Source organism: Solanum lycopersicum, chromosome 3 (genome assembly GCF_036512215.1).
Source record: "Solanum lycopersicum chromosome 3, SLM_r2.1".
Taxonomy (NCBI): domain Eukaryota; kingdom Viridiplantae; phylum Streptophyta; class Magnoliopsida; order Solanales; family Solanaceae; genus Solanum; species Solanum lycopersicum.
Genome location: NC_090802.1, coordinates 26,952,987 through 26,972,311, shown reverse-complemented (window position 1 = coordinate 26,972,311; position 19,325 = coordinate 26,952,987). Strand labels below are relative to the sequence as shown.

General features: G+C 32.0%; 1 protein-coding gene across 1 annotated transcript; it reads left to right on the top strand.

The window, feature by feature from the left end:
• The first annotated feature begins 3,729 nt into the window (after positions 1-3,729).
• Positions 3,730-5,847, top strand: LOC101258629 (tetraspanin-2-like). The gene is made up of 2 exons (XM_004234747.5): positions 3,730-4,442; positions 5,417-5,847. The coding sequence occupies exons 1-2, from the start codon at positions 3,945-3,947 to the stop codon at positions 5,714-5,716; spliced, it is 798 nt and encodes a 265-aa protein (XP_004234795.1). The 5' UTR covers positions 3,730-3,944; the 3' UTR covers positions 5,717-5,847.
• The last annotated feature ends 13,478 nt before the right edge of the window (positions 5,848-19,325 follow it).

Below are 19,325 nucleotides of genomic sequence, written 5' to 3'. Positions count from 1 at the left end.
TTAATTAATTCATTTCTCGACTTTCAAATCAATTTGCTATGAAAGATTTAGGTGATCTTCATATTTACTTGATATTCAAGCTGTCCGTACGTCTCAAGGTCTTCACTTATCTTAACAAAAATATATTTTTGATGTGCTTCTTAAATTCCACATGCACACATGTAAGCTTGTGTGTACGCTAATAACTTTTCGCACTTCTATCTCTATTATGGACGATGACTTACTTTCAGATCCTAGTGAGTACAAGATCATGGTAGGTGCTCTCAAATATTTGACTATGAAACGTCCATATATCGCTTATGTTGTGAATGTCGTATCTCATTATATGCATGCTCCCCGCACCACTCATTTGCATTGTGTCAAATGCATTTTCAGGTATTTACAGGGTACACTAACTTATAGTTTGTCTTTGTGTGCCTGCTCAACCACCTCCATGGTTATGTCCTATTCGGATGCTGATTGGGGTGGCTGTCTTGATAGTCGACGTTTGACAACAACATTTGCTATTTTCTTGGGTCCCAATATTATTTCTTGGTGTGCAAAAAAGCAACCAACAATGTCCAATCTTCTACAGAGGCTGAGTAAAGGGCTATTGCATACACCATTTCAGAGACTTGTTGGATTCATCACGTTCTTTAAGAGCTTTGTGCCTTTATTCGTGGCCCTATTCGTGAGTTGTGTGACAATGTCGGTTCTTCATGATCGCTCAAAGCATATTGATGTTGACTTCCATTTTGTTTGTGATAAGGTTGCCCAAGGGGATATTGTGGTTCAATACATTCCTACGCTCTTGCAATTTGTAGACATTTTCACAAAGGGCCTCTCCTCTTCTCGCTTTTGTTTCTTACGAGACAATCTTTCCTTCACTATTGCCTGTCCAGATTGAGGGGGTGTATTAGAACATAAATAGAGTCATTATACAATTATACTTGCCAGTCAACAAGAGACTTTATAGTATTGTTGTCTTCAACGACATAAACTTTATACGATTATTTATTCAAGGCTCATGAGAAGAGCGTAATGTGTAAAATCATTACTTTACACGGAAGCTGCCTGGAAGAAGGCATGAGTGAAAAGCACAATAAAGCAGTGACTACGTGGAAGATAATAGTCTATGCCAGCAAATAGAAATGACACAAATACCCTCAACAAATTAAAAAAAGACATTAAACACACATAGTGATACCCAACTTTTTCTCAGTCTTCTACTTTATATATATATATATATATATATATATATATATATATATATATATATATATAGAGAGAGAGAGAGAGAGACACATATATACATCTCTATCCTCTGTCACATACATCTTTGTCCCCTCTTGAATACATCTCTCCTCTCGGATACACTCATATTGTCTCTCGAATACACTCCTTTCCTCTCGAATTTATCCGTGAGATATGTGTCTGCAAGTTTTTTTTAATAGTGCCATAACCGGTGTATCCACATTTCTGTTGATGTATTCAAAAAATTTAATTCTAACTTTTTTTGTAATTTGAAAAAGAGTACGGATATAATGAAATTAATTCTTAACACTATGAAAATTTATGTAATTTTTATTTAATTTATGTGACATATTTTTTTGTGTAGTCAATTTCAAAAGAATGATATATTAATATATTTAATAACATTTTGACTTCAAAATATTTGTTTTATTCTTAGTAAGATGATTTATAATCATACGAACATCTATGATTTGTTTTAGACTACGAGTTGTAAAAGTATTTTTTTTTTAAAAAAAACTTTATTTTAAGTCAAATAAAAATTAGGTAAACGAAATTGAGTGAGAACAAACTTTAGATCCATTTTATATTTATGAAATTTAAGTTTTTATTATCTATTTTGCCTATTAACAAAATGAAAAATGAAAATACTAAAACTTTTTCACTATTATTTTTAAAAGTATAGTGTTATCAATATTCTGCCGATAATAACTCAAACTGTAATAAAGTAACTTAATTTGAAATTCAAGTATCGATATCAATTGTGGAATTTTTTTTTTTTGAGCTACAAAACATTCATAATCTAATATTTAATAGGCTCCATACTCTCAACGAATGACACCAATTTATTATAATTCAAGATTGTAAGAATAAGAAAATCAAGACTAAAAAATACAATTCTCAATTTTATGAATGTTGTTATGAGTTAATTGTCACTCATTAGGGATATAGATGTAATATGTTAATTGTCATAATGAAACAATATAAAAATTATAAGAGATAATTTATTTATAGTTGAGAATTATTTATGAAAAATGGAGTAAAAATTATATATTTTAATATGTTTATGTCGTATACATATTAGTGTAAAGAGTTTTCAAATTATAAATTTATTATTTATATTAATATGTAATTTATTTTAATAATAAAAAATTATAAATTTTAATGTTTTATGAAAAATTGGTATGAGTATCTTTATATGTCCTTATAGTAAGAAGTTCTTTACTTTATAATGTAGAGGAATATTACTTAAAATAACTTATCAAGTCAATTAATTGTATTAGTTATAATACATTAATATAATTTTTTTAGACAAACATTACGTGAATCAATTTTTTAGGTCTTAACAAATCATTAATTTAGAATGACCTTTGGACTTACAAAAATCATTAGTATGTTGTAAAAATAAAAAATTATCCTACATTTATTTAATAGATATTTTTGGTTTGATGAAAATTTTACACTGTATAAAAAATAAATATATACGAAGTGTAATATGATTAAAAATATGATTCATATTAAATGTCACATCATTACAATACACATGACATTTAGGAAAATATATTTGATTGTTTTGTCATTACAAAATTATTACAATTTTCTTGATATCATAACATAGAAAGAAACATTCTAAAATGTTTATGAATTGACAAATTTATCATTGGTGGTGCTTAACTTGGCTCTTATATATATACTAGTTCTGGAAACGTGCCTTGCACGTTTGACCTTTGTTACTATTATAATTTATATAAGACCATCTCTTGTTGATATAAAAATGCTCAACATTGTCTGAAGTACTCCTATATGTGTTTTTGTGCATATAAAATAAACTCTTTCTAGTGTTTAATTTCTGCCTAAAACTTAAATATCAAAAAAAAAATTAGGGGGAAAATGAACAACTTGTAAAGATAAAAATATATTTTTACCAATTAGAATCATCACTCAAAAATTCTAAGTCCCGAGGCTTAAGTTTCTTCGAATATAAATTCTCCGACTATCATTAAAATAAAAAGATGAATGAAGGGCACAAACAAATAAGAAAAGTAGTGACTAATAAAAAAATATTACATGAGAACTATTAGATGATGTGTTTTTCCAACAATCATGAAAATAAAAAAATGAACGAAGCCACGAATCAAAAAAAATAATGACCAATAAAAAAATATTATATAAGAACTGTTAGATTATGAAACAGAAGGTGCAGTGGATTAATATATTTATCCAGGGAGAAATTAAGTAGAAGAAAGGGTTTGAATGAATGTGTATAATGGTAGAACATAAAAGGTTTAACAATCAAATTCATTGAGAAAGGGAAAATGATAATTTGTAACATCTGATCATGTATTGGTCAAGTTTAATTGTTATTTTTGATTTAATTTTAAAAAATAGTAAAAGACTTTTTTAATTTAAAAAATGGGTGAGGGACATTTTTGTAATCTAACTTTGAACTTAAATCTTCCCACTTATAATAATGTATGATATATATATGTGTGTCGGTCCAGTGTAATGTGTTGTGGATGTACTTTTGTAGGTATTTCATTGGACGAAACTTTTGCCGCTAATATATACCATTCCTACTACACTTTCCCCTGTTATCTTCCTCTATAGCTATAACACAAGCACTCAAAACTCCAAATAAACAGAGCTATACAAACCATTAGCAAGAAGCACATCTTTCTAACAACAAAAGTGAAAAGTTATTGTGTGAATCAAACATGTCTTCGAGTAATAACATAACAGCTTTCTTGAACTTCTTGGCATTCATGTGTTCTATCCCTATAATCGCATCAGGCACTTGGCTGGCTTCAAATCCAGACAACGAATGTATCCACTGGCTCCGATGGCCAGTCGTGTTCATTGGAATTGCCATCATGTTGGTTTCTTTGACTGGCTTTATTGGAGCTTACTGGAAAAAAGAAGGTCTTTTAGGTGTCTACTTGGTGTGTATGGCCCTTCTTATTGTCCTTCTCCTCGTGCTCCTCGTACTTGCCTTTGTGGTTACGGGTCCAACCGGGGCTTATATGGTGCCTGGAAGAGCTTACAGTGATTATAGGCTTGAAGGGTTTTCTTACTGGTTGAGGGATCATATTGTTGGCCCGGATAATTGGGGCAATATTAGGGCATGTTTAGCTGATTCTGCTATTTGTTCTAAGCTTAACAATCACTATGTTACCGCGGAACAGTTCTTTGCTGTTGATCTATCACCTATCCAGGTAAATTCATATCATATCATATATATATATATATATATATATATTTTGATGGCCAATAATAATTAACTAAAATTATAGATATAATAACTAATTTTAATTAGTATATGTCTGCTTAACTACGTATTTTTCCGTTTTTTTAATAGGTAAGTTAAAGGTTGGATAGTTCATATTTCCAAATAGTCTTTAGCACTCAATAAATTTGGCATGGTTATAGTTTACATAGTCTTTACTAGCCTTTGAGGTACAGCAAAAATAAATAACAAAGTAAGGTTGTTACATATGTAATGCAAAAACAAGTGTTTCGCACACAGATTTTGTCTTACCACTTTATTCTCTCCCTCGATCCCCTCACTCAAAAGCAAAAAAGGATGGAGGAAGTTTTTTTTCGGATACAGAGTATCTATTTATAGTCTTTTATTAATTTATATAATATAGTTTGATTTGACACAAAATTTATATGAGTCAGCTTGACTTGATACAAAATTTAAGAAAAAAAGAACTTTTAAATTGTGTGCTCTAAAATAAGCAATAAATATTTGTGTGACCGTAAATTATTATGAATATTTTAAAGTTAAATGGTTACTTAATATAAAAATGTATCATTCTTTTGAAAACGGTCTAAAAAAAATTATGTCATATGAATTGTAACAGAGGGATTATAAATTATGATAATTAACAAATTAAAATATTAAAAGACATAAATGTTTTGATTGACTCACAAAATTAAAATATAGATGGAGAAAGAGTGAGAAGAATAAAGATAGAATTGACAACCATGGTCAATGTATGTAAGAATCTTTTACATATTTCATGTGGCTCTACATGAAAATGAGCCTTACCTCAATTGATGAAAGACATATATATTAGCTTTAAAAGTAAGAACAAATATGACATAAACAATGTCAACCTTGATGAGTTATTTATTTTTAATTTGTTCTAACACTTGCATTATTTGTTCTTAAATCATATTTCAGTCTGGATGTTGTAAACCTCCAACAATTTGTGGATACCAGTATATGAACCCAACCTTGTGGATTAACCCAACAAATGCAATAGTAGATGTTGATTGCTCTATCTGGAACAATGATCCTAACCAATTATGCTACAACTGTGATTCTTGCAAAGGTGGCCTACTTGGAAATCTGAGGAAAGAATGGAAGAAATCTAATCTCATTCTCATCATAACTTTGGTCATTCTCATATCAGTTTATCTCATTGGTTGTTGTGCTTATAAGAATACTCTAACTAAATCAAATTCCAAGGGTAAAAAATAGTTTTAGTTAATGGATTTTCATATGAAATTCAACTGTTTTCTTTTTTCTAGTATTTTGTGCTAATTGGGGGAAAAATATGATATTGTTGGCACACATATTTTTTTTATTCAGAGAACTTCTTTATTGCATTACTTTAAAATACGTCCAGTTGTACATAAGACACTATTACATTCGTCACAACATAACGTGGGAAGACCGAATCCCAAGAAATCCTATTCATACATGAATATAGAATTTTTTTCTAGATTATGACCTAATATATTTCATTTTCGAGGAATATATATAATGTCGATTTCTTCAATAGACTTCATCAATCATCAAACATCCTCACAAATGGTCTCTATTTCTCAAGATATTATCAAATTCTTTTGCAACATTTGTATGACATTCTTTGCATCTGACAGCATGTGAACCTTTGATCAACACTTTTGTATTGCTCTTTCCACAACTTCCCAAATTGCTAGCGCTTCAGCAGTTATGGTCCTCCCCACAAATTGAACAGGGGTACCAAAGGCATAAGCAAATGACCACAACTACATGTAGCCATTCTGATGCTTGCTTTTTCCTTCTCCCTTTCTAGACCTACATCTGTGAAAACAATCACCCAGTTTCGGGCCAAAGTAATAGTTACATCATAAATTTTGTTTGATATAAGATTCACAATTGTCGAATTCACAACATTGTCATATTTATGTAAATCATATAAAACCTTATTAACTACGCCATTAGGTTCATATGTACCACCATTAAAGAATAATCAATTTCTCGCTTTTCACATTTGCCATAAAAGAAAGACAATTAATCTTAATAGCTCAATAGATTCTAGATATTGACATATATTACAAAATAAGTCATTCCACCATATTGCAAAATTCATAAGATTTTCTACATTATGCCAGTTAATGGGGGCCAACTTTCATACTAGTTGTGCTTCTGGGCAACTGAAAAACATATGATCAATTGTTTAAGTTCTAAGCCATAAACCCTACAAACATCACAATTTTGATGTAGTTTCTTAGAAATATTTGCACTAACTGGAAGGACATTAAGAAAACTCTTTAAGGAAATGTCTGTATTTGTTTTTTATTTTATTTTAAGTGACCACAAGAAATTTCGAAAATATTTTGAAATAATTGACCACTGGCATGAGGTTTTTCAGTTTCTAGGGTCAGTACATAGTCTTTTCACTAGATGATAATCAAATCTTACCTCATACTTTCTTGAATTTTTATAATGTCAGATTATTTTATCACAATTTCCAGTGCGAGATATTGGGATAGACAAAATAGAATTGATATCATTAGGACAAAAATGGTGAAGATGATCTTCGATATTCCATCTATGATGATGTTGATCTATAAGATCGCTTACTTTCAACTGTGAATTTATTTGTGTATGTACCTGTAGGGGTTTGAAACCGATCCAATTAGGAATCCAAGTATCACTCCAAACGTTAATGTTTTCTCCATCTCCTACATACATATTTAGTTTATGGTTTTTGATTTGAAATGCAATTTTATTACTAGTTCTCGCCGTCTCTTTTTACTTATCAAATTTTGACTTCATACATTTATTTTGCTAAATATATACTCGCTGTGTTCAATAATTGTTGTCCAATATACAATTTTGGAATGTCAAAAAATACTTGTTCACTTTATAAAATTCATGGATAATTTTACACTTAGTTCCTAAAACCTTTATCATTAAATATAGTTATTTCACTGTTGCATTTTTACAAGATATTGCATTTATTATATTCAAAGAGTGATATCATAAAATTGCCCTTCTATCTATAGTTTCTTCAAAAAAAGGTGTAGAATTATTGTGGACAACTATGTTCACTATATTTTTTAAAGATATTAAATCAATATTAATAAATTGAGAATATACTGGAAAGAAAAAGTTATTCTTCATTGATTTGTGAACAAATGACGAATAAAAATGAGGAATCAAACTAGAAAATATTTTACAAATATATAGGATCAAATATATGAAATTGTAGAGATGTTTCTCCTTGCAGTTTGCACCACGTGGCTACGTGGACCTCGAAGGAAATGTTTCTCAATTTCTATAATTATTTCATTGGCCAAATTGTGAATCGATTCCGTTGAACAACTTTTTTATAGCTTTAGTTTTTTATAGCTAGAAGATAACAGGAATCTCTTTCTTGAATCGACTGTTATCATTAATAATATTACTACTGCAAGTTTAGAAAAAGAAGAATACTATTGACCAGAAAACTTTACTCATAATTTAGGGTGTGTTTGGTAGGAAGGAAAAATATTTTTCAATTTTATCATGTTTAGTTGAATTAAAAGTTTTGTAAAATGCTTTTCGAATTAATATTTTTTTGTCAAAATTGAGGAAAATGACTTTTCTTCAAAAATTAAGAAAATATTTTTTAAACCTTTCCTCCAACTTCAAATTGCATTTTTTTTTGTTGAAAATATAAATTTAAAATTTATTTTTAAAAATATTTTCGATTTCAAATTGTTACTTTCAGCCCACTCCGCCCCTACCCGTGACCCCTCCCTCATCAGCCCAAACCCCCTACGAAAACTAAGTTGTTTTTCATAATATATTATTAATTCCAATTTTTTATTTTTTCACCTAACCTCTACTGTGACCCCCCTCCCCTCCAAAAAAAATAAAAATAAATTTGTTGTTAGAAAATATTTTTAACTTCAAATTTTTATTTTTTACTCCTACCCTTGACCCCCTCAGCCCCATCACCGACCTACCCCCCCCCCCCCCCCACCTCACAAAACAAAATTAAAGTTTGTTTTTAAAAAAATATTTTCAATTTCAATATTTTATTTTTTCACAGCTAACCCCTCCGTCCCCTCCTCCCCAAAAAAATTAAGTTGTTTTTAAAAAAATTCAATTTTAAAAATTAATTTCTACTCTAATAAAAATAAAAGATATATTTCAAAAATATTTTTCATTCATAAATCAAAAACTAAAAGTCTTTTTCGAAAAATATTTTCTACTCGCCAACCAAACATAAGCAAATAAGTAAAAAATCTTCTTGTATTCCAAGAAAACATTTTCTAGGAAAATATTTTCCTTCATACCAAACACACCCTTAGTCAGAATGGTAATAAGATTTATTTATATTATTCTCTTTGTCCCAAAATATTTTTCCATTTTTGAATTAACATACTTATGAAGGAAATAACGATTGACGTAATGAGTTTACCATTTTACCCTTATGAACTGGGTGAATTCTAAATTTAAGCTTTTTAAGAAGTTCTATCTTTTTTTAAATAATAAGTTGAGCGTATAATGGGTAATTTTTTTAGTTCGTTCTTGATTTGTAAAAATTGTCAAGTAATTAGAGATAACTAAAAAAATGGAGAAGCAATTAGCGACAAAGGGAGTATAAACTAGTTTTTTTTTTTTTTGACATTTTTACTGTTCTATCTTGAAAATTAAATATATTCTTGGGCTCACTATATTCTTCAGTCATGTTTCCAATATATTGAAAATAATTAATGACATTAATTGGATTATTGATGATTCCGTAGTCAATTATGAAAAAAGAAACTAAATTACACCAAATACAACATTATTTATAGAAAAAAAATATATTCTTTGGCCATAATTTTTTAAGGACGGTAAAAAAAATTATTTTTTAAAATGGTAAAAGTCGTAACAACAGTAGTTAGAATTTTTTTCCCACTTTAATTATACACATCTTGATATTATTTTACTATTATTCATAGATATTCCCAATATATTTGGCACAAAAAAATAGAAAATAGTGTTTAACCAAGTCTAATGTGTTTTGAGTTATCATTTTTAAAATGTTTTACAAATTATGTTTGAAAATTATTAAATTATATATTTTGATTTTATTTAAAAATAATAATTAAAAAATTACTTAATTGGAGATCATTTTAGTAACAAATAGAAGTAATGGTTCACAATTTATCAAATTGACATTATATAGGGGATAAGACTTATATGATAAATACTTTTAATGTCAGGTTCTCTTAGGTTTGACATATTTGAAGTATACCTGATTTCTTTAACTATTGACATTTACCAGGTCTAATGTGTTTTGAGTTGACATTAACCCAATATTTTACAAATTACATTTCAAAATTATTTAATTATATAGTTAAATTTTATCTAAACATAATAATTAAAAAACATTACTTAATTGGAGGTCATTTTAGTTGCAAATATAAGTTATGATGCACAATCTATCAAATCATTTACACATTACACTGGGTAAATGACTAAGTGTTACAATTTATCAAATCATGTAACACTTAGAGATATTGGCGTCAGATAGAATTTCATCAACAATCAGCTTAGGAAGAAACATTTTGGTCTTGTTGATGATTAATTTGGGTTTTGTGACTTTCATTTGGAGTTGCTGTGATTTAATATATTAACATTTGAGTTTAGCCAAAAGTTTAACTTGGGTAAATTACTAGGTTAGAAACGCCTACAATAAAATTTCGTTAGTATGATTAGCTCTAGATACAACACTCTGAAAGTGCAATAACTAAGAATTAGAACACTGCTTATAGTCCTAACATTATGCATTCAAACTAGTTAGAAAGTGTTAGAGCCTAAACATCAAGAAACATCCATGACATCAGGAGACTACTAAATGAAGGTTAGTGTACCTTGGAATGTTTCATGTGGTTTTAAGGGTCGAAATTTGATGAAAATAGGTAAAAAGGTGTTAAACATGTATTAGAGTGTGTTTAGGGTCGAAACGTCTGGGTAAGGCTCCCAAAGGACCACTCTAAACGTCCTTGGAGAGGACCCTTCCATTTGACCCAAAAAGTTGTCTTTTGACAGTGGCCACCCATGAGCCAAACGATGAGCCCTCGATGTCTTCGTGGTTCAATACTTCGAAATTTTTCCAAAACATCCAAGGAAGCAGTCTCTGAATCAAATGACGGCTTGCTAGCACAGTGCCGTCGTTTGATCGATGCCTCGTCAACGGGTTACCGTCGATTGAAGGTCGAAAAGTCGACTGTCCAATTGTAAGTTAGGAAATTAATTGGTTAGTTTGTTATTAATTAATTTGGGGTTAAGGGGTGTCTAATTAAGTTATTTAAGGGATTATTTAAGACCTAAACTTCATTAAAGTAACCTAAAACTCCTCAATTCCCAAACTCAAATTCTCTCCAACTTCTCTCTACTTTCTCTCTCCCAAAGACCCACCATTGAAGACCAAGGTTCAAGGTAATTAAGGATCCATGATTTAAACTTTCTCTCCACCAATCTTCAAGTACTTTTAAGGTATGAAAGCTTTTCACTCTTGGAATCTCTTTCCCCAAGAGTTTCCTCCAAGTTGATTTCAAAAGATGTCAAAAACATGAATTTCTTTCCAATTTTGTGAATTGGATTTCAATTCTTTGATTATTTATGATATAATATGATTGTTTATGGTTCACTTGTTTTAGTTATTTTTCCTTGTCTTAGTTTATGATGAAATATATGAATTTGACCCTTTACCCTAACCTTAGTTATGAGTTAGACTTGTAGATGATTAAGGTTGTTAGAATTGGTTATGTTATTGCTTAATTTACTATATTTTGATGATGATGAGTGATTTATTGGATAATTGTGATGAATTCAAGGTGAAATTCTTGATGAAGACGATGGAGGCTATTTGGTAAGATATTGTGATCTCGAAAGTCTGTACTTCAATAATAATGGATTATATTTGGTGATGATGTTGTACAACTAAAGTACTTCATGAAATTTAATTTGGAAGATATTATATGATGGTATGATATTATTATATTGAATGTGAGATCATTGTGAGACTATGATATTGCAAGTTTGAAGATGGTTTCTCTTGTGTTCCTTAGATGATAAGAAAATGACATGTTGATCTCACTAATGATGGTTTGGATGAAAATAAGTTATCATCCTATGCCTAATGAGCTAAATGATATACATGGGATTTAGTCTCCTATGACCTATATAAAGCTATGATTCATTAAAAATGACCTAATGGCATTTCAAAAAGGGACTTTATCTTAGCACCGAGTGAACTTGAATTGAAAGGTGTTGACTTCCCATAAAGGGAGATTTACCAAACATTCTCATGATATGATGGCTCCAATTGATAATGTGCATAAAGAGGGTTCAAAACGTATCGCCTAGTTCCTTAACTATGTCGCCTGCATAGGAATACTAGCTAGTGAATCTACCTAGAATGATATGTTCATGTTTTTTTCCTACCTTGGCAAGTATATCACCTTCCGTCGTTGTAGGGTTTCATGACACCGGATTCCATGTTTAGATCACATGGTCTATGTTTGTTAAGGTGATAGTTCCCGAAAGTAAACTGAATGGAATAAAGTGAACTCTTACTAGGGTGACATAAGGGGTTCTTCTTACTATAGGATGGGGTATGAGACTCTACCTACACATTGCACTAGTTGGCCCTGAGGGAAGTCCTAGGAGGTTTTTATTCTATTCTTATAAAGTAAATGATATGGATATGTTGACTTTGCATGTTGATGATCTTATATGATTTTAGTTTCACTTATGAACATGTTATTGGTCTATTTTGTTTTGTGAAATAGTGACTACTTATGATGCTATGTTATGTAAAGTTAGGAATTACTTATGATCTCTTTCCTTGTTTACTTGATTATGTGGGGTTATGAGACTTCACATGAGCATTACACTTGTATGCTTAGGATAAGATTGTTGGTTAGAGTCTTATAAATTATGATGATATGAACGCTTGTACATGCTTTGTTGTTGTAACATTATGTTGATGTTGCTTTTGTTATAATATCTTGAAATGCTAATATTCATGTTGATATGACCTTATGTTGATATAACCATGTTGACTTGACGTTTTTTGGTAATGTTGGCTTTTTGTTGCATATGAACTTGTCTTAATGAATATGTGATCATTGCCTTGTATGTGTTCTTATTTGTGAATTAAGGCTTTCAAAAATGACTTAGCATGACTTTGAACAAAATGTCCCTTTAAGAGTGATTTCAATATTTTATGTGCATATGTTTCCAAACTTAGTACATATGGTTGTACTAACCCATACTCTTTCCCTTTCCCAAACAATGAATGTTCGGGCTGTTGAGGTATCAAGGCCAATTAAAAGAAGACTTGGACATCTTTCCTGAGTTGATTGGTAAGTCCTCAACGTTCGGTTATTGATAGAGTGAATAGATCTGCCATTTCTTTAAATCTCTCTTCTGATGCAAAATCGTAGTGTAACGTGTATCCTACCTTGTTCCGGTCATGGAATAAATGAAATAAATCAAAAAATGGATTTTTGTTCAAGAATGAAATCTTATTGGAACTGTCCATATCCGGTTAATCCTTCGAAACCATATCAAATCCCGGATCTGATCACTTCTTTCCTATTGTTGAAGATATTCTTGTAAGCCTATGTGGTATTTATGGATTTATATAAGGTTTATTCCCAAATCTTCTACTTCTTCTTAGATGGTTTAATGTGAGATGATATTATTAGACTAAATCCTTATATGTTGATTATGTTGTGTAAACGAGAAGCTAAGTAAACTTCATTATTTGAGGAGTCTAAGTAAACTCCATAGGTTGTATGTTAGAGGTGTATGTAAAGCTCAATATGTAATTTTTTTTAAAATTTTTTTTCAACCTATGATATGTTATGATGAATGCTAAGGGGCTTGTTGAAGTCCTCTCCGAGGACAACGACCCTAGTTACATCCAGGGGGTGCTCCACGGTCGTGACAAATTTAATATAAGAGCATGTGGCTGAAGTAATCTTAGGATTGATGTCTCTGTAAACCACGTCTACCTAGAGTCTTTTTCATCGGTGTGAAGAGCGCCACTCTTATGAATAGAGGCTATGTGTTTCTTAGAAATTCTCACTTATTGGTAGTCTTGAAAGTCGTGCCTTGAGAGTTGAAACTCTATGTGCCCCTTTTTTTCCTTCTTATCCTTTTCTTGTTGATATAGGAGATGAATACGAGAAGGACGAATACAGTTAGAGTAGAGGAAGATTTGGCTAATGCAGGAGTTCCTCCCCAGGGCAACCAAGCTCCCCCACAAGGAACTCAAGTTCCTCCGCAAGACCAATCTCCGTTCATTCCTCCACCTATGATTAATGGAGAGATAAGGTCGATATTTTTGACTTCGGTTCAAGATATGACTACCCAATCAGAAGCGGTAGTTACTCAACTTCAAGCCATGACGGTTCAAGCAAATCGAGAGGTCATACCCTGTGTTCAATAAAATGCTAATACCATGGCTTCTCACTTAAGGGACTTCTTAAGGATGCACCCTCCTATATTCTTTGGGTCTAAGGTAAATGAAGATCCCCAAGACTTTCTTGATGAGTTCTAAAATATCCTCTATGCTATGGAAGTGAGTTCTAATGAGAAGGCCGAGCTAGCCTCCTATCAACTCAAGGATGCGGCTCAAAGTTTGTATACCTAATGCAAAGACAATAAGGCTTTGAGAGAGGATCCTATAACTTGGGAGGTATTTAGAAGGGATTTTTCTGGTAGGTTCTTCCCTATGAATAAAAGGGAGGCTAAGGTGGAATAATCATCAACCTTCACTAAGGAGGTATGAGTGTGCAATAGTACTCCTTGAAATTTACTAAATTTTCAAAGTATGCACCTTCCTTGGTGTATAACCAAAGGGATAAGATGAGTCTCTTTGTGACGGGAGTGTCCGATGATCTAGTTGAGGAGTGTCGTTCGGTGATGCTTCATGATAACATCGATATTTATAGGTTGACTTAAAAAGAAGAATAAGGAGTTTAAGCGGTCCAAGTCATATGAGAGAGGTACTTCCAAGGAGTAGGCTTGAAATTCAAGACAAGCCTAGGTTAAAGAAGAGGGTCTCCAACCAAGTTCCTTCAAATTTACCTAAGGCTAGCATGGATAGGGTGTGTAATCCTAAGTCTCAAAAAGGAAGGTGTGGAAATTCACCTAGCGATAAGCTTACCTGTGCTATGTGTCGTAAGAAGGACAGGGGTGAATGCTTGGTGGGAACGGGAAATTCCTTTGGTTGTGGAAATGAGGGCCATAAGGTTAGGGATTTTCCTAATGTGAGGAGTGAAAAGAATGAGAGTGGTCAAGCTTAAGAAAGCGGTCCTAGTTCTAATGTTCCAAAAAGGAACCACTTTTACGCTCTCCGCTCTAGGGGCGAGCAAGAGGAATCTCATGATGTGGTAACCGATATGTTACAAGTCTTCTTTATTTATGTTTATTCTTTACTTGACCCCGGTGCTACTTTATCATTTGTAACTCCGCTAGTAGCTAAAAAGTTAGATATTCTACCCGATATTTTGAATGAACTAGTTTTGATTACTGTAAAACCCCGAAAATGACTTAAGTTAACTAGAGCCTAACATGTTGGTATTGATGGTCTAAGTTCCTAAATAGGTCAATGGTATTGAGTCAGTGTCTAAGAGTTAAGGTGCATTGGAAGTCAAACGTCGAGGGACGACTAAGATGTTCAATGACTAAGTCACCTATGTGCCTCATATGTGGTTTTATGTTTTTATGTGTGAGTCATGATACTATAAGGTCCTTAAATGAGTTATTACAGCATATATGGGAAGTGTGTCAAGTTTCGTGAAGTTTGGAGGTCAAACATCCAAAAACGTCCATGACGTTCGAAAGTGTTGCTTTGAAATGACCTTGTTTGTCTAAGCATGTTTCTTTATGTTTTATGTGTTCGTTTTATATGAAATTCATGTTAAAGGTGTTAGACTCGTATACAATTATGTTTGGATTGGAAACATCCAGGAAAACATCCCCAAGGACAAGCCAAGGGTCCTTGAGGAAGGACCCAAACTTGAAGTCAAGACTGTCCCAGTCAGCCCCAAACGACGGAGGCATCAATGGTTCGTGGGCCTATCGACGCCCTTTCAATTGGTTCCCTTAGTAGGTAATTACACTTGGAAGGTTATAGAACCATTTCAACCCCCTAAAACAAACGACGGGAGGACAGGACGGTCCGTTTGTGGACAAATGGTCCATCAACTGCCCAACTGTTGATGTTCTGTTTTCCTGCAAAACCTCACCGCTAAGTGAATGGTGATGTTGTAATTTCACCCCAATTACAAATAAGAGTATTTTAGGTTATTTTGGTGTCTTTTGGGTATTTTAAATGTGTTTATAATCCTAAAACACATTGAAGACTTCATTCTTCTAAATCAAAAACCCAAATCCCTTAGAATCCTCTCTAGGACTCCATTGAAATCCAAACTCAAGGAAGGGATTAAAGTGATGAATTGAGTGGATATTATTCATAAAAGTGAATAATTATCTTCATAAATTTATGGATTTTGATCCTTGAAACTCTCTTTATGAAGGAGCTCCAATTCTAAAGATGTTTTCTAAAGATTTCAAGTTTAATTGTCCAAATTTCATGATTCTACCATGGGTTCGTGCATTTATGATTTCTAAACATTGAATAATGATTTAATTGATATTTATATATTGTTTTAACCTAAATTACCTTTAAACCCATGAATTAGATGAACCCTAGATTTTTGACTAAGTTATGGGTTATTTGATATGATCTAATGTTGTTAAATTATGGTGTAGATTTCTATGGGCTTTCTAATGATGTAAGAATTGTGTTCAATTGATATCTAGGTTATCTTATATTGATAAATTTTTATTGAATTGACCTAGTTTCATTTATTATCATAGTTTCTACATTGAACTATTGTTCATGGCCACTGATAAGAGCCTTTTGGTGTTGAATTGGTTGATTTGGCATCAAATTGAGATGTTGAGGATGTTGTGGTGATAATTTGACCTATTAACTTTATTTGATGTTGTTTATACTTCAATTATGTTGTGATTGGGTATGGTCCACTTATGGTGGCGGTGTTATGTGCTTTACTTGCCAATGACGTGGCCTTGTCGGCGTTACTTTATGCAATATGATGAGCATGATTTTGTGGGCAGTAGTTGACGTAATGTGGATATTTGTGTAGTTTATTATGTTAAGTATGATTATATCTAGCTACATTTTAAGTGATGTGAAAATATATGTTATCTATTGATGTTATATAGGTGATCATGTTAGACTATGACTTTGAATTTGTGTGTATAGCCTTAGGGTTGAATTTTGGTTATTCCTACTAAACTATATAAATCTATGTTGGTCACTATTAATGATTTTACGATAGAGTATATACTGACTTGAATATGATATGGTTATGTTTATGTATTTCTAAAATGGCATGTATTATGTGTTAAAGTTAAGTATGTGGTGTCTTGTCTTAGTTGACTTGTGTCCCTTAATTGATGTATATATGAATATGGATATGTGACGTCTTGAATTAGGATGTTAAAGATCTTAATCTTGAATGTATTAATGACATGTGACCTTAAATGAAGTTAAGAGGGTTTTTTATGTGAAACCTTGAACATAGTGATAAGGTTATGAATGTTAAAGTCGTTAGCCATAATGGTATCCTTAAAAGTAAAGGAATGATAGACTTAAGGTTAATTGGTTGGAACGACATCATATTAATCCTTAGGAAAGTCATGATGAGCTTCTTGTCACCATTGGAAGGAAACCTTAACATGACATCTTTGGTATGGTAAATGTAATAGGGTTATGAACTTGTTATGGAACCCTTTTATGTGAACCTTAATTGCGAATTACTCTATGAGAATGAAGATTAGCACCGAGTGAGTATAGCAAGGGATGTTCTAGTTAAGTATGATACTATATTACAAAGCATGCTCTTCATATTCCTTAACCATGTACCTACATAGGAAGTGCCTAAGTTCTACCATTGGCAAGTAGAACACCCTCATCGGAGTATGTTAGAACTCCAGATTCCATGTTAAGCTATCACGGTCTATGTTAGTTATTTCCTATTCTCATCATGTGGGATACTTACTAGTATTAGATAAGTTCTATGAAGTTTAGGTGGTGGTATGGGACTTTATCTAGACATTGCACAATAGGCTTCGTTGGTGTTAGTTAGAGTCCCTAGGTATTGTCCAAGACCATTACTTGAATGTCCCTTATGTGTGAAATGTCTCCTAAATGAACTAATGTAATGACTTAAATTAAGTAAGAAAGTATGCTAATGGAATAAGTAGTTATCTAGAGTAGTTAAGGGTTGTCTAGTTAAGGTGTGAAGGGGGCATAAGAATGTTTACTTCGCATCTTACCTAGTTGAGACTTCAGAATTACTCTAGTTAGGGAAGATATTGATTATGTCCACATGACCCAAACTTAGTAAGTCTTAAGGATTATTTAGGTAGTCTTAAAGAGGTCAATCTGGACGTTATCTTCTTGATGTACTTAAGTAAATTTTTTGATAGCCATTGATAAAAAAATGTCATATTATTTATATGTTGATACACTTGATGAGAATGATTCTATCCTAGGTAGTCTAAAGTATTTGTTGAGTGTGTGTGTACGGGATTGTATGGGCGGTTCCTTCACAACTCACTCAAGTGAGACTTAGAGTAACCTTTTCTAGAAGAACCTTACATTGATGCTTTGGTGTCTTGAAGTGTGTATGTGACTCATTATAAGTAGTCTTGAATATCATTTAGGTATGCTTAGGGAGGTTGTATGGGTGGTCTCTCTTTGTGTTGCTTAAGTGAGTCTTAGCCTAATTGTAAGTGGGATGATTACATACTAAGAGAAGTCTAAGGTGAAGGTAAAATAATGATAGTTTCTTAAATGTTATCTTGTGTGTTTCTAAGTTGTTAAATGTTGTTCTTATTATTATAATATGATTTTTAAATGAAATATGCATATTTCTAATAAATGCCCGTTTTCATGATTTTTATGCATTATGACATACTAAGTACATGTGGTTGTACTAATCCATGCTTTTATTTATCTCTATACTTGTTGGTAGGTGAGGAGCTTTTGGGAAGTGAAGACTTGCACCATAGAATTGTTCAAGATATGTTGAAGTATGTCCTTATTTTACTCGAGGGCGTATATGTCTTTTATGTTTTCATTTAAAATATTGTAATACACTAAGTATTTCTATATTTTGAAGTATGGGCCGTGTCCTAAGTATTCTTGTGTCTTAAGATGATGAGATTGAGACTTAGTATTTCCTATTGCTTTATATGAAAGATTTTTTAAAAACTATGATATGTTTTGTGAAAAGTTTTAATTCCTCACAACTTTTCACTATATTTATGCGATGAATGATATGTAAAAGCTTGTACAAGACCTCTAAGAGTTTAAGTATGCCGGTTGAAATCCGAGATAACCCCTAACTTCTAGGTTGTGGTTTCGGGATGTGACAAGCTTGGTGTCATAGCATAGGATGTGAAAGTAGTATTAGGAATCAGAAACTCTAATCAAGTTGCGTCTAGTAGAGTCACGACACATCTATGAGCGAGAGGCTATAGGACGATAGAGTTTCCTTTTTTTCTACTCCTATGTCGTGTCGTTGAGTAAAACCTATGAGTACTCTTTTATTATGGTTTTCCTTGTGTTTATAGGAAGATGAATACGAGGAGGACACCGACTAGGAGAGTTGAATAGAATGAGGTGAAAGAGGAGATTCCTCCTCAAGTTGAGGAAGTTCAGAAAGTTCCTCAAGGTGCTCAAGGTGATAAATACCCTAGTGTTGAAGGAGGTAATGAGGTTTCGAAG